The following is a 14,591-nucleotide window of genomic DNA, read 5'->3' as shown; positions in this document are numbered from 1 at the left end:
GCCGGTATGGTCTCTGGTCGAATTTTTAAACCTTAATGTCAAAGCATTATTTTAAATGTATATTTAAAAAAGCTAAAAAAAATTGTAAGAAAAAAAAAACTAATATTTACAAAAGTAAGAAAGATACTAAAAAATTGAAATAAAAAATAAAAGTAAAAAAAATGGATATTTAAAATAAAAAAAGGTAAGAAAAATTGAAAATCATGTGAAAGTTTTTTTTGCCTCTTGTCTAATTTTTAAGAGTTTATGGTTTTTTTTAATAAATTAATTTCACATGTCATTTTGTGGTTGCTTTGTATTAAATGAGATTAATTAATTAATTAGTGTATTTATTCTATTAATTTCAAAAATAAAAATTGTAAATGCTATATATACCTTTTTTTCATATGATATCATAAATACACATCCAATTTTGATTGTTTCATCTCAAATTCTAAACTAATCGTATATATAATTTCCAAAATATATACTTTCCAAAATAATATCCTCTTTCTTATACCAAACTTATACAAATTTCTTGACATATTGATTAAAGTCAAAGTTTAACTTAAGTCATAAAAGTCAATTTATATGGATAAAAAGTCATTTGAAATTTAAGTGCAACATCTTAAATAGTTTAGATAGAATAAGAATTAATTACAATCTCAAACAAATTTAAAGTAACTCTCTATAATTGATTTATTCAATGTAATTGATTATAATCGATTTTGATTTAATACAATTTTTAATTTTTTTAACAATTAAACTTTTATTTTAATTAATCCGTATGGTCTCACCCCTAATAAAAAAACATTGGTTAAAAATATTTTTTCCAAACTACACTAAATATTTTTTTTGAATAACGCTGTTGTGATAAAAAAAAAACTCGAGCATCCCTGGTCGACGATCGATCTTACAGTGAGCTTATAAAATTACACAGACGACCCCATCTCTCCTCTTTTTGCACACCTAACCACCATGGCACATCACATCTCCACATATCCACACTTACACCTACTTCTTACACATGTCTACATAAACACATTACACCTACTACTTATGCAGAAAACTCTCGAAATGGAATCAAAACACACTCTGGTTTCCCTTCTAATAATCTTTGCACTTTCCATAAGTGCATCAAACTCAAAGTCAATCGTCAAGAGACTCCCCGGTTTTGATGGTGATCTTCCTTTCAGTCTGGAAACCGGGTATGTCTTCGTTTTCATTGTTTTTTCTGCTTCTGACAACTCATAAATTAATCTTGTTTTATTAAAAGATACATCGGAGTTGGAAAAGATGAAGCAGTGCAGATCTTTTACTACTTCGTTGAGTCCGAAAGAAATCCCTCCGAAGACCCTCTTCTTCTTTACCTCACCGGTGGGCCCGGGACTTCTGTACTTTATTCCATGATGTATCAAATAGGTAATCGTGTATCTAAATTCTTGTCTGCATCTAATTCATTTATCTATTGCATTAAACAACCATATTAATTACACACAAACACACACACACACACTAGAATAAACAATCTCCGGCAGTGACTTCGCCGGAGCTTGTTCACATCGCAACACAGATCCACCTTCCCAGAAACCCTCGCCGGAAACCTAGCTTCCACCGGCGTTGACTTCACCGGAGTCTGATCTTGTTTCTTGTTGATCCCTGTGGTCGGGATGTCTCCTAAACTATATGACTACGTTCCTCATGTTCATGGTTACAAGAATCTAATTTCAAGACCAATTTTCCAGTTTGTTGCTAACATATGAGATAATCAATGTTCGATGAATTTTTTGTCTGGATAACATTTATTAGATGAGGAACAAATTTGGTAACTATTCAAAAAGTTTACTTACATTATTTTAGTGGTTTGATCCGACTTTTGTGTCAATCACGTGATATATTCTTTGGTTATGATTGTCAATTATTTTTAATTTTAACATGGTTTTGAATTTTAGCATTTTTTTACCAAACATGCCAAAATTAAAACTTACTTTAAGGACATTTGTTTCCAATTTTAAAGGCATTGAAGTCTATTATTAAGTTACTTTAATAAGTAATACCAAATTGAATTTTAGCATTTTTGACCAAACATGTCAGTATTTATTTACACACAATTCATTAAAATTAACTAACCATTTTCTTTTGTAGGTCCACTCAATTTCAATTTGGAAACTTCAACGGAGGATAACATTACATTGAAGTTGAATCCATATCCATGGAATAAGGTTCACATTCTCTCACTCGAAACATTTTTCTAAAAATTAATGTTATAAACCTATGGATTTTATGTTCTACATGAATGATTTTTTACATACAATTAATCGTGTAATTTTGTAGGTTGCTAATATGTTATTCATAGATGCACCAGCGGGAGCAGGGTTCTCATATTCTACAACATACGAAGGAACGATTTGCAGTGATTCCCTTCTAGCTTCATATGCTTATGATTTTCTACGAAAGGTTTTGTAATAACTTCTATTAATTTATTAATATATTGTCTTCTTATTTAATTTGAAAATGATTTTGTTTTACATGTTAATTATACAGTGGTTTACGGATCACCCTAGGTTTCTCAGCAATCCGTTTTACGTATCAGGGATTTCATACATGGGGATTATCATACCAAATGTTGCTTTAAATGTATATAAAGGTAATATCTCTAACTATGGTTTTAATTCAATCTTTAGGGGTTGCTCTTGTTGATCATGATGATGAGTTTACTCATTTCCACTTCTCTTCGAGTGTAATAGAATTGGTCATAAGTTGCCCAAATTGGAATTCTTTTTAAAGGCGAAAGATTATTTTAAAAAGAAAGAAGAATAACAAGAAACTAAAATTTGTTTAATTGGACAATTTGGTTGGACTATATGGTTTGGATATTCGAATTTTTTGATTGTTTTACACCAAAACGGTTTTATTAAAATGAGAACTAGATAATCCAGAAAACTGAATAACAATTTCTTATATAAGTTTATTCATTTGTTTATTTATTACATGTACTCCTATTGTGCGTTAGATTTTGTCATTAATTTCGTAGTTGTTAATTGCCAAAAGGCTTGATTTTTCTAACATTATGTTTGTGATGTCGGGTACTTTGTAGGCAATGAACGTGGAAATCAACCACAACTAAATATGAAAGTAATATGCAAACTTTATAACGCTATTTACAAATATTATTGTATAAAAGGAAATATAGAATGTCATATTCACCTCTTTTTTTTGCATTATATAGGGAGTCATTAGCGTTTCCCCTTTAACTGATAAGTTCAATGATTTTAATTCAAGATTTGAGTTTGCTTATCGGCTATCACTAATATCAACCGATATTTATGAGGTAATGAAAAATATTAACACCAAAACATGACCATCTATTTCTCAAAGTAACCACTATTTATTTGGTCATTTGATTATATTTGTTTCATATTTCAGTCTACAAAACAAACATGTAAAGGTAACTATATATCCAATGATGTAGACAATGTCCTTTGCTGGAATAATCTCCAACAGGTGGAAGAGGTATACAAATATCATTTTGTATGATCTTATACAAGTTTATGTAGCACAAGTTTAATTCAAAATTCCATTTGTAGGCCACAAGCAAGATCAACTTAGAGAATATATTAGATCCAATGTGTGATACAACATACACGGACCCAACTTGTCGAGTAATTTTTCTTTTTCAAATACTCAAATCAACACATAATTTTCCCATATATGATTCTTTTATTGACATCAATGTTATTTCTTCTTTGTTTAGGAAGCTCGGTATGTATTTATAGGAATCTGGGCAAACAAAAAGGAAGTTCAGAATGCTCTCCATGTCCGTGAGGTATGTTATATATAATCGTATGTGTATATATCAATGCAAATATATGTATATCTCAAATTGCAAACTGCTAGATTTGATCTTACTTTGTGTTACAACTCATTCACACAAAACATGCTATTACTTCAAAAATCTAATATGCTTAAGAATTAAGAACTCTTGAATACCTTTCTTTTTATATACAGGGAACAATAGAAAATTGGGTGATTAAAAACGGAAGTATTCATTACGATATGGGGAAAAAGGACACAGAATGTTACTCATACGATGTGTTCAGTACTATCCCCACCCACAAACAACTTCTTGCCAAGAAATGCCAATATTTGATCATATGGTAATTACTCATACTTCAGAAAGATAATATTCTCGTTTCATTATTACAAAAAGGTTGCTTTTGCACTTTTATTTATTTAGGAGGTTTTAGTTAAAAAAAATAATGCCAACAAAATTAAAGTAAATCCTTTTAAAAATGTGATTATTTTTCTAAATATTATGAACACTACATTGCCTTCTAATGACCATTTTGATTTAATAAATCAATGGCCATGATTGTTTGTAATCTTTCTCGGAATATATATATATATATATATATATATATATATATATATATATATATATATATATATATATATATATAGATAAAGATTTAATGTTTTTGTTTTGGAATAAGCTATACATCTTATATGTGTCTCTTGAAAATTCAAATGCACAGTGGTGATCATGACATGACATTTCCACATGTGGGCACAGAGAAGTGGATTAGTAATCTTAATCTTCCGGTAGAGAAGCAATGGGAACCATGGTTTGTTAATGACCAGATCGCAGGGTGAGCTGAAAATTTTAGAATATATTAATAAAAATACCTTCATATTATTTTCATTTGTTTTGTTTTATCTTGAAATCCATTTATTAATTAATTTCATTAAAATGAAACATTTTTTCCTTGGGAACTAATCATGCAATCGTGTCATTCAATGTCTTTTGTAGATATCAGAGGACTTATGTACAGAGAGAATACTCGTTAAAATACGCAACTATTAAGGTAAGAAACATGACATTTAAACTTACTCTATTGGTATGCATCTTATTATTCTGTTGACAACATCATGATGTAAGATTGAAATAATAGAGCCCTTTGACTATTTTAAGCACACTTTGATTACTAGGGAAGTGTGGGCATTTGGTTAAGTGTTTTTAGTAATTTGTCCCCTTTATATATAAAAGCTTTTCCTTTTAATCAATAATAACAACATAGATAATGCAAACGTATGTAATTTATCTATGAATAATAACAATAATAAAATTTTAAGGAATTTTTTGTAATTTAATCGCATAAATCTTTGTTTCTGTCTCCAATCATAATTCTTTTGGGGTCTGGTGTTATTAGGGTGCAGGTCACGGAGTGGCATTGTACAAGCCTGAAGAAGCTTTGACTATGGTGGATGGGTGGCTTGCTTCTCAAACTTATTCAAGTGACTCTTGAGCACAATATTTGTATAAGTTTATTGCCACTATCAATGCTTCAGTGAGGCCCTGTAATTTTGCACTAGGATTTTTATTTCCAAAGCATTGAAATGATGCCTCGTGATTTTGCCTTTAAAAGTTCGCTTACAACCTAATGAAATAGCTAGGACTATGTCCCACGAAAAACCAATCAACATGTTACCAACCAAATAAATATTGTTGGCAACTAATATGTTTGGTGGTCAATATGTTTGGTTGGTAGTACCGTATAAATTGAGTAAATATGGTAAGATAATGGTATAAAGTTTAAAATACATGGTATTACTATACCAACCAATTCAATTTTAATGTGTGTATATATTAAGACCTTTGATATTACCATCTACCATATTATGAAAGTTTTTAAACTTATGTTTGCGTGTTCCATTTACTTTACTACTTCAAATTTTAAACTCATGTTAGAAATTAATAAAATCATTCTTGTCTCCACCACTCACAAAAATATCATTCACAAAAGCCCCATTTACATTTCATAATATTCAAGAATATGAAAATCTTTATTCACAAAACACTTATGTTCCTATATACCATTATCAACATGGACCAATCAAATTTATTGGCAACACATGGTTCAACGAAAAAATGTCCACTATCGTACTAATTCCACCTTTAGAAATAACACCTCTACATTTTTTTAACAATTGTGGAGATCTTTGATGTTTGAGCCTTGAGGTGAAGCTTTCATAGAACTTCTTAGTTCCTTCCATCCCTATTACATTTCCAAAACAATGAACGTTAGAAAGAATGACAATAATTTTTAAAACAATCTAAAGGTGAGTTGCGCTCATTAGATTAACACTTTTTCGTTAAGTACTTCACCCTTTCAACCAAGAGCTATAACTCTCAAATCTGATTTTTCTAAGTGACTTAATGGATAAAGTTTTCAAATTTATTCATTTCCATGACTTAGTAAAACCTAAACACAAAACCTAATTCCTAAGTGGTCTAACAAGGCCAAAAACTTGTGCATAACTTAAAAGGAGCCCATTCTTACACCTTTTCCCACCATTCTAAGTTTAAGAACTAACACAATACCATTCTAGAGTTCTAGAGTTGTTCAAACACTATAAACATTTTTCCAAGAGACCAAAACGGACCCAAAGCATGAAATATGAACTAGATAGTCATAAAGGTGGAACTACCATTATAAGCACCAAATGCCACCTTCTTCGTAAAAGGACACTCAGGAGGCTCAAGATCTTCAAACATACATACATAAAGCTTTGGTTTCATTCTGTGAGGATGGAAGCTTAGAATACATCATACCCTAATTTTAGCTTCCTGAAATAGGGCTTAAGATATAGATCTTGGGTTTTGTGTTTGCGGCGGGCGCACCGCCTATTTCTGTTAATGCACTTCACGCCTGACTCATGGAAAGCGTGTCACGCCCAACAATGAACATAGCGTGCCTATAACAAAACATACTTTCTCCTAAAATCAAATAACTTAAAAATAAAATACATATGTGGAAATCGAATGTTACAGCTCTCCCTATTCGAATTAGATTTCATCATTGAAATCCACAACTACAAATAAATGTGGGTAGTGCTCACGAATCTCCTACTCAGACGCTCACATCTGTTCACAACCCTTCTGGTGTTGCCACTACACCGTTACTAGCCCAATCACCATGTTGTGTATGGTCTTCATTTTCCTGTCTAAAACTTTAACTGGAATCTCTACATAATTCAAGTGCTTATCCACCTGAATATCCCATAAGGTTACAACTACTTACTCATATGTGAAGAATTTCTCAATTGAGAAACATGAAAAGTGATGTGAATCTGATTGAGCTTCTCAGGTAACTCCAATCAAAAGAAAACCTTGCCCACACGAGCAATGATAAGAAAATGATCAATATATGTAGGGCCCAACTTGCCTCTCTTTGGAAAACCTTGCCCACTCCTAGCATGAAAACTATTTTTTGTAGGAGAACTCTGCTAATGGAATATAAGAATTCTTGTCACACCTGTGTCTCCATATATTTACATTTTTGGTTTGATATATTAAAAAATTTTCAATCTTTGTCCTTACGCGGGGTGTAGCTTGTAGCTATGCAGGGCGTAGCTAGCTAAGAAGTTTGGAGGCCTCCTTGTGTAAAAAAAGGAGAGAAATTGCAAAAGTTGAAAGAATTTTGAAGCTATCAAAGTATGAAGATCAAAATATCAAAAATTCTGAAGAACCAAAAAGTTGAAGATACCAAAATTCAAACAAGAATGTGGTGAATTCAAAGAAATTGAAAAGCAAATATCAAAGAAGAAATGAATTCCAAAGAGTTCTATTATGGTATCAAAGTTTTAATTCTTTCTAGAATTTATATATGCTTGGTAGTTTAACCAAAAATACCTTGAGATTAAGAAAGATGTCTGGGGATGGATTCGAAGGGTTGCAAAATGAGTGTCGTATAAGCTAATGGGTGAAGGTTCATAACGATTGTGAGTATTTAGGAATGAGAAGTTTTTAGGAATCATAGACACACGTACATGCATTGCGGTCTTGGGATAATGGTTGGGTTTTAAATGGATTGGCTTATGTAGTATTGGTAAGTTAAAAATCAGTTTACTTGGGGGCAAGCAAAGGTTAAGTGTAGGGTATTTTGATATGCGCGCGCGCGTGTGTGTATATATATATATATATATATATATATATATATATATATATATATATATATATATATCATATCTTAATATTTTACCCTTAATTATTGCTATTTAGAGCTAAAAGATACTTATAATGCTTAAACTTGTATTTTATAGGTATATTGTTGCTAGATCAGAAATGAAGCAAAAGATACTTTCTGATTTAGGTGTTAAAACTTTTTACTTTGTGTTTATGATTGAATGAATCTTTGAATTTATGGTATAATTCTCATTTGGATTGTTTATTCTTATTTAATTTATTTTGACAATTTTGATTGAAGATCCATATGTGTTAAATATTGTTACTTTGTTCCATATTGCTGAATTGATAGAGTTTAGAAGACCATCTGACTGTGTTAATTTGAATCATAATTTTCCAGTGACCATTGGTAATTATGACTAGTGTTTTGACCAAAACATAGGGTTAGGAAATTAAGTTGTGAACTTTAATGTGTATGTATGTGTAGGATGGCCATTCTATGCATGATGTAACTCCTATTACCATCGGAGTTAAATAAGATCAAATCTTACTTAATACGAACTAGATACAGATTTGTATGATTGTTTATTCACTTGATCAATGAATTAATAGTTGTGTTGAAATCAAAGGATTAGTAGCGTGACTATGATACTAGTTATATTAGGAATCGATGAATAATGAATAAATAACCATTGTATCAATAATTAGCCGTTATTTTAAGATGTAATTTATCTAAGACCAAAGTACCTAAATAAGTTTGTCTTCAAGTTAGTTTATCGATATTTGATGTTAAGTGTTATTTGAGTATTTAATAAAACCTTTCTAATTGCTTTTATGTGTAACTTATAATCAAGAATTCTAATTTTATTCACCATCGTTTTCTTTGTGTTTGATACCTGGTCTTACCACGACTAAGTATACTGACTAGAGTGTTTATTAGTCCGTTTGAGATAAAATTAGTTTAATAAATTTAAAACTTGATTAATATATATATATATATATATATATATATATATATATATATATATATATATATATATATATATATATAAACATCACCTATAAGCATGCCCGGCTCTAAGGGGGCAATATGTGCAGTTAGGCATGAGCATACGGATCGAACCGACCGGAACCGGCCCAACCCAGGAACCGGCTTCGGCCAAAATCAAGAACCGAACCGGCCCGACGGTTCTACCAGTTCCGGTTTTTACTGGATTTTCGATTTAGGAACCAGTCTGATTTGACATGCTTCCTTGTGGGGCTTATAGCTCATTCAATTTTTAACCAAATCAAGCGTTTTTATAGTCTAAACTTAACTAAAAATCATAATCTACATGTAGAAAAAAGATTCAGGTCAAAAAAAGTTAATTGAGTGACTTATGCACATTTGAACAACAAAATCAGATTACGTTTAATTGCTGCAACATAAAAAAATTCTGATTTACCCTTCCTTGCGGGGCTTGTAACCCATACAATTGTTAACCGAATCAATTGTTTTTATAGTCAAACTTAACTAAAAATTCTAATCTACATGTAGGAGAAAGATTCAGGTCAAAACAAGTTAAATTGACTGAGTTATTCACATTTGAGCAACAAAGTCAGATTACGTTTAATTGCTGAAACATAAAAATATTTTGATTTGACACCCTTATTTGGGGGGGCTTGTAACTCATTCAATTTTTAACCAAAGCAAGTGTTTTATAGTCTAAAATTAACTAAAAATCCTAATCTACATGTAGGAAAAAGATTCAGGTCAAAATATGTTAAATTGAGTGAGTTATGCACATTTGAACAACAAATTCAGATTACATTTAATTGCTAAAAATAAAAAAATTCTGATTTGACACGCTTCCTTGTGGAGCTTATAACTCATTCATGTTTTAACCAAATCAAGCCTTTTTATAGTCTAAAATTAACTACAAATCATAATCTACATGTAGGAAAAAAATTCATGTCAAACAAAGTTAAAGTGAGTGAGTTATGCAACTTTCCAAATTTGAGTCAGTTATTCAGTCCGATTCCCAGTTTTGGGCCGGATCCAACAATCGGTTCTTACCAGGTCCCGGTTCCAAAAATTGATGAAATTATAGTATTAGTCCCAACCCGACCGGTTCCATCGGGTTCCGGTTCCGATTCCGGGACCGGTTCTGGCCGGTTCCCCGGTCTATATGCTCATCTCTATGTGCAGCCGCACAGGGCCCTGAAAAAAAAAGGTCTAATTTTGCAAAATTATATAATTATGTTTTTATTATATATTATGTTTTCAGATTTTTAACACAAATGTACTGTCAGTCGGTTAAAGCAGTGTGTTTTTAAATACAAGAGGCACGTGGGTTCGATTCTTTTCAAATTCATGCTTATTTTTATTTAATGTTGGTTTATTCGAATTATATATATATATATATATATATATATATATATATATATATATATATATATATATATATATATATATATATATATATATATATATATAAAAGTTGGACAATGCTAAGGAATAGTGAACATCGTGTTTTTTTAGTCACAAATGGTCCTCGGCTTCTACCGGTGTTTCTTATTTTGGAATGGATTGTCTTTAGGGCGTTATTTGACCTTTTGCTCAAACTGAATAGTGAACTTGGCCCAATAAATTCTTAAGGAGTTGGCAAAATTGGTCCACTTCTTATTGGGAAATACAATTTGACCCTTGTAACTCTTATTTTTTTTATTCCTCATAGTAGGTTGCCGGATTTAAATATGGTCTTTTTTTCTTATTTTTTTCCAGGTCATAATTGACCCACTTTTTTTTTTTTTTTTTTGGAATTGATACGTGTTTGTCTCCGTTGCTTCACCGTTTTTTTTTGTCAAATAGAATACTTTCAGTTATCTCCCACCGCCTTTTTCTCCCATCCACCCCCAATACTTTCTCTCATAAACCTTTTGGCTTCCACTACAAAGATCACTATGTCGACAACTGCTCTCACCGGTCCATCTTTCTCTCAGAAATTCCAGATTCTTCCACCTCCTTTTCCTTTTTTCTTTTCCAAATCGATTCCTCTCATCTCAATTCCTTCTTAAACCTCGCTCTCCTAAATTCCATCCACTCCTTTTGTTGTTTGTTGCCGACGTTGCTGCACTATAAGGTAGGTCAGTCATAGACTCCAAAAGTTTTTCCGGTTTGGGGGTGTTTCTTTCCGATTCTTCCAATTTCGTTCCGTCATTCTCCGACTCCAACTTCGGTCGATTTTGTCAATTATCGTGATTTGGAGACACTAATCGATCCTCTCATTCTTCCATGTGAGGACCAGTATTACAAATTTGATCAGTTGTTATCTAATTAGGACACTAATCTTCATACATGTATTCCTTCTATCAAGTTAATGATCCTTCAAATTCAGATTTTATTAACTAATTATTTACTTCTGGTGTTTCACAGGTCGTATAATCAGGTTTATGATTCCTATATCTTCAACTATGGTAAGGGGTGAGGGACCGGGGTATATAGCATGTGTTTGGTGTGTGTTAAATTGGGTTATGATGCTATCAAAGTAAGGGTGGGTGGATGGGCATTTTTTGTGTGTGTTAATCAAAGTGAGGTCGGTGGTAAGGTCATAAGGGTCTATCATAGCTTTTAACTTCTTTAACTGTGTTTATGTTCTCCTTTGTGTTTACTCAGGGTTTTGTTTTTTGACGACTGAGAATCTATAAAGTTTTCTTATTAATGGAGGTCAAACAAAACACGAAAAGGTATTTTTTGCCATACCCTAATGATATCAGTTTAATCACTCTTAGTATCCTACAAAGAATATATTTGTTCACAGTTAACAATTTAGCTTTGGAATTCATTTATGCATTTTAGGTTCTGAAACAATTCGTACATAACATTGAATGGAATCATCATAGTTAACTATGGATCATGGTGTATTAATTATATATATACCTTATGATGATAGAATATAACAAAAAAAGACCAAATACTTGCCTCATCCCATGGGGACAATACGGTAATTAACCACCTCTACATATATTATGAGATAGTTTATACGTAAGATATGGAAAAAAAATTATGATTTAATGTGTTTTGCAAATATACTCTATTTATTCAAGATGAATGACAAAATGGTCATTTTAGTACAAAAGATTGGAACCCATCAAAATCACTATATTTGTTTTGTTTCTTCCACTTTTTCATTTAGTAGTTTCATGATTTTAGCATTTCTTTTGTATGTAAATGATGCAATATTTCTATTCCCATTTTTTTGTTTCTTCTGTTGTTGCTGATAGTATTACATAATTTGCAATCTCAAATGACAGGTTTTCGCTTACAGAAGAACTTTTGATTGAAAGACTAAATAATGTTCGATAAGATGAAACAATTTGTCAAATTGGTTCGAATCCTTTGATTTTCTTTTTCTCTTCATGATGCTAAATATAGATACACTACACATGATTTCAGGGACATTCAATAACATCAACAATAAGGTAAATATTCATATTTCTAGAGTAATCTATTTTTTTTACTACTTTTGATTGATTAAAGTTATGTTTTTTCTTTTCTGTAGCTTTGTGTTACTTGTGCCCAAGGATAAGTTGGAGAAAGAAAAACACTTCATGCCATTTGTGTCCATAGAAATCATATTACAGAACGATCTCACTCTAAAAATTCCGAAGGGACAAAAGTACAATGCTATTTCACGCTATAATGTATGTGATTGGTGTGCTGGAACATGTAACAAGCACCAAAAAACACACATCCTTTGACATAATATATTCTGGTCATTTAACACAATTTACAAATTTGAAAATTTTGAAAAATAAATCCAATATTGGGTTGCAATTGTTCTCTATGTAAGCCTATATGCAAGAAATAATAATGTACTTTCATTAATTTGTTTATTATAGCATTCTCTTAATGCTATATTTGGGTTGTTACAACTTTCAGAACGAGGTTCAAACAATAACACCCTCTTTAACCTAATGTCATATTCAAACTATAAACAAATAGTTCATAAAAGAATATCTACAGAGAATAAACCGAACAAAAAATATCTCACATATGTCCCTGCAACGCGGGGTCACTCACCTAGTTTCCATTATAGGTTGATATCATTTGACTATTATGCTTATATGTTAAATATTTCAAGTTACAATTACTAAATCAATTTCCAAAAATTCTATATTTAGTCCTTCAACTTATATATATATATATATATATATATATATATATATATATATATATATATATATATATATATATATATATATATATTAAATAATAGTATTTTAACAAGTAATAACATGTCGTAAGATCTAACCGGCAACCAAAAATGAAAATGGGCCATATATATATATATATATATATATATATATATATATATATATATATATATATATATATATATATATATATATATATATATATATATATATATATATATATATATATATATATATATATATATATATATGGCCCATTTTCATTTTTGGTTGCCGGTTAGATCTTACGACATGTTATTACTTGTTAAAATACTATTATTTTTCTATGCTTATTACTATAAAGTTCATCGTCATTTAAAAAAAAAAAAACTTTAGTTTATATAATTAATTCATTACATGTTTGAGCATAAGGGTCTTTTTTTCTATGGTTCGTCCTGGGCATTTAAATCTTTAGGACCGGTCCTGCCTATAAACCTGAAAAATTATGGCTCAAACCAAATTTGATGGTACTAAAATGAATATAGTTTTTGTTACCGTTTTCATAAATTTTTATTATTATCTATATATTAATACATTTTTCCACATCATCTTTGCTTGCATCGGGTACATATTGTATTAAAAATGTTTCTAATACGTCGAGTGCTTATTACAAGGAGGGAGCTACATGGGAGAGTAAAACAGAAGGGGTAAAATAGGAAAGCGGATCACTTGGTGAGATACCTTGAGCCATTCAAATTGCTTCTATGAAAAAGTTATAGATATTACTTCTAGGCCTGACAATCGTGTCATGTTCAGGTTGGCGTGTCGTGGGTTGGCAGGTTAGCAGGTCAAAATATGTCAACCCAAACACGAACCATTTAAATATACAGGTCACGGGTTGGCGGGTTTTGAACATAAACTCATATATGACCCACTAACCCATTTATCTATACGAGTTCACAAGTTAGCAGGTTCATGGGTCAGATTTGGGTTCGTGGGTCCGAATTTTAGATATTTAAGTCTTAAACATCCAAATGAAAATTAAAAACATTCATAGAAACATGTTATAGACTTAGCCTTATAGGTTACGACTTATGACCTTAGACCATCCACCACGAGTTATAATGTCAAAACAGTCAAATGGTTTATGAATAAATTGTATATATTATATAATACTTATTAACTATTAATAGTTGATACATAAATACATTTAAAAATAAAATAATTTTTTTTAAAAATAAAATAATTTTTTTATTAAGAATATAAACGGGTTGGCGGGTCAACCCGTTTATTTTTTGAGAAACCCATATATGACCCGTTTAATAAACGGGTTGACGGGTTGAAAAACTCAACCCAAACCCATTTATTTCATGTCGTGTCGAGAATTGTCAGCCCTAATTACTTCTAAAGGTTATTCTTCTTTTTCTTTATTTCTATTTTAAATTTATAACTTTCTAATGTAATAAAATTT

The 14,591-nt window shown here is 30.8% G+C and overlaps 1 protein-coding gene and 1 long non-coding RNA gene across 2 annotated transcripts; both read left to right on the top strand.

Moving 5' to 3' along the window:
- The first annotated feature begins 967 nt into the window (after nt 1-967).
- On the top strand, nt 968-5,404 carry LOC111900976 (serine carboxypeptidase-like 13). Its single transcript, XM_023896842.3, has 14 exons — nt 968-1,187; nt 1,256-1,401; nt 2,125-2,201; nt 2,314-2,436; nt 2,524-2,626; nt 3,077-3,114; nt 3,209-3,310; nt 3,406-3,492; nt 3,567-3,641; nt 3,734-3,805; nt 3,988-4,136; nt 4,515-4,628; nt 4,790-4,844; nt 5,190-5,404. Exons 1-14 carry the CDS (start codon nt 1,039-1,041, stop codon nt 5,283-5,285), a joined length of 1,386 nt encoding a protein of 461 aa, XP_023752610.1. The 5' UTR covers nt 968-1,038; the 3' UTR covers nt 5,286-5,404.
- A 5,328-nt stretch (nt 5,405-10,732) lies between these two features.
- On the top strand, nt 10,733-12,812 carry LOC111900975 (uncharacterized). Its single transcript, XR_002853359.3, has 4 exons — nt 10,733-11,221; nt 11,361-11,671; nt 12,239-12,406; nt 12,487-12,812. It is a non-coding gene; the product is annotated as an uncharacterized LOC111900975 (long non-coding RNA).
- Nucleotides 12,813-14,591: the final 1,779 nt, after the last annotated feature.

Source organism: Lactuca sativa, chromosome 1 (genome assembly GCF_002870075.4).
Source record: "Lactuca sativa cultivar Salinas chromosome 1, Lsat_Salinas_v11, whole genome shotgun sequence".
NCBI classification, from domain to species: Eukaryota; Viridiplantae; Streptophyta; class Magnoliopsida; order Asterales; family Asteraceae; genus Lactuca; species Lactuca sativa.
The sequence above is the reverse complement of the archived record's forward strand: the minus strand, read 5'-3'. Positions and strand labels throughout refer to the sequence as shown.

Bases quoted from the DNA above. Each gene is read 5' to 3' on its own strand.
- LOC111900976 (XM_023896842.3), top strand. From the start codon at position 1,039: ATGCAGAAAACTCTCGAAATGGAATCAAAACACACTCTGGTTTCCCTT. The intron at 3,642-3,733 runs GTAATTTTTCTT...TTCTTTGTTTAG, and splicing joins ACACGGACCCAACTTGTCGA to GAAGCTCGGTATGTATTTAT. The intron at 4,629-4,789 runs GTGAGCTGAAAA...TGTCTTTTGTAG, and splicing joins GTTAATGACCAGATCGCAGG to ATATCAGAGGACTTATGTAC.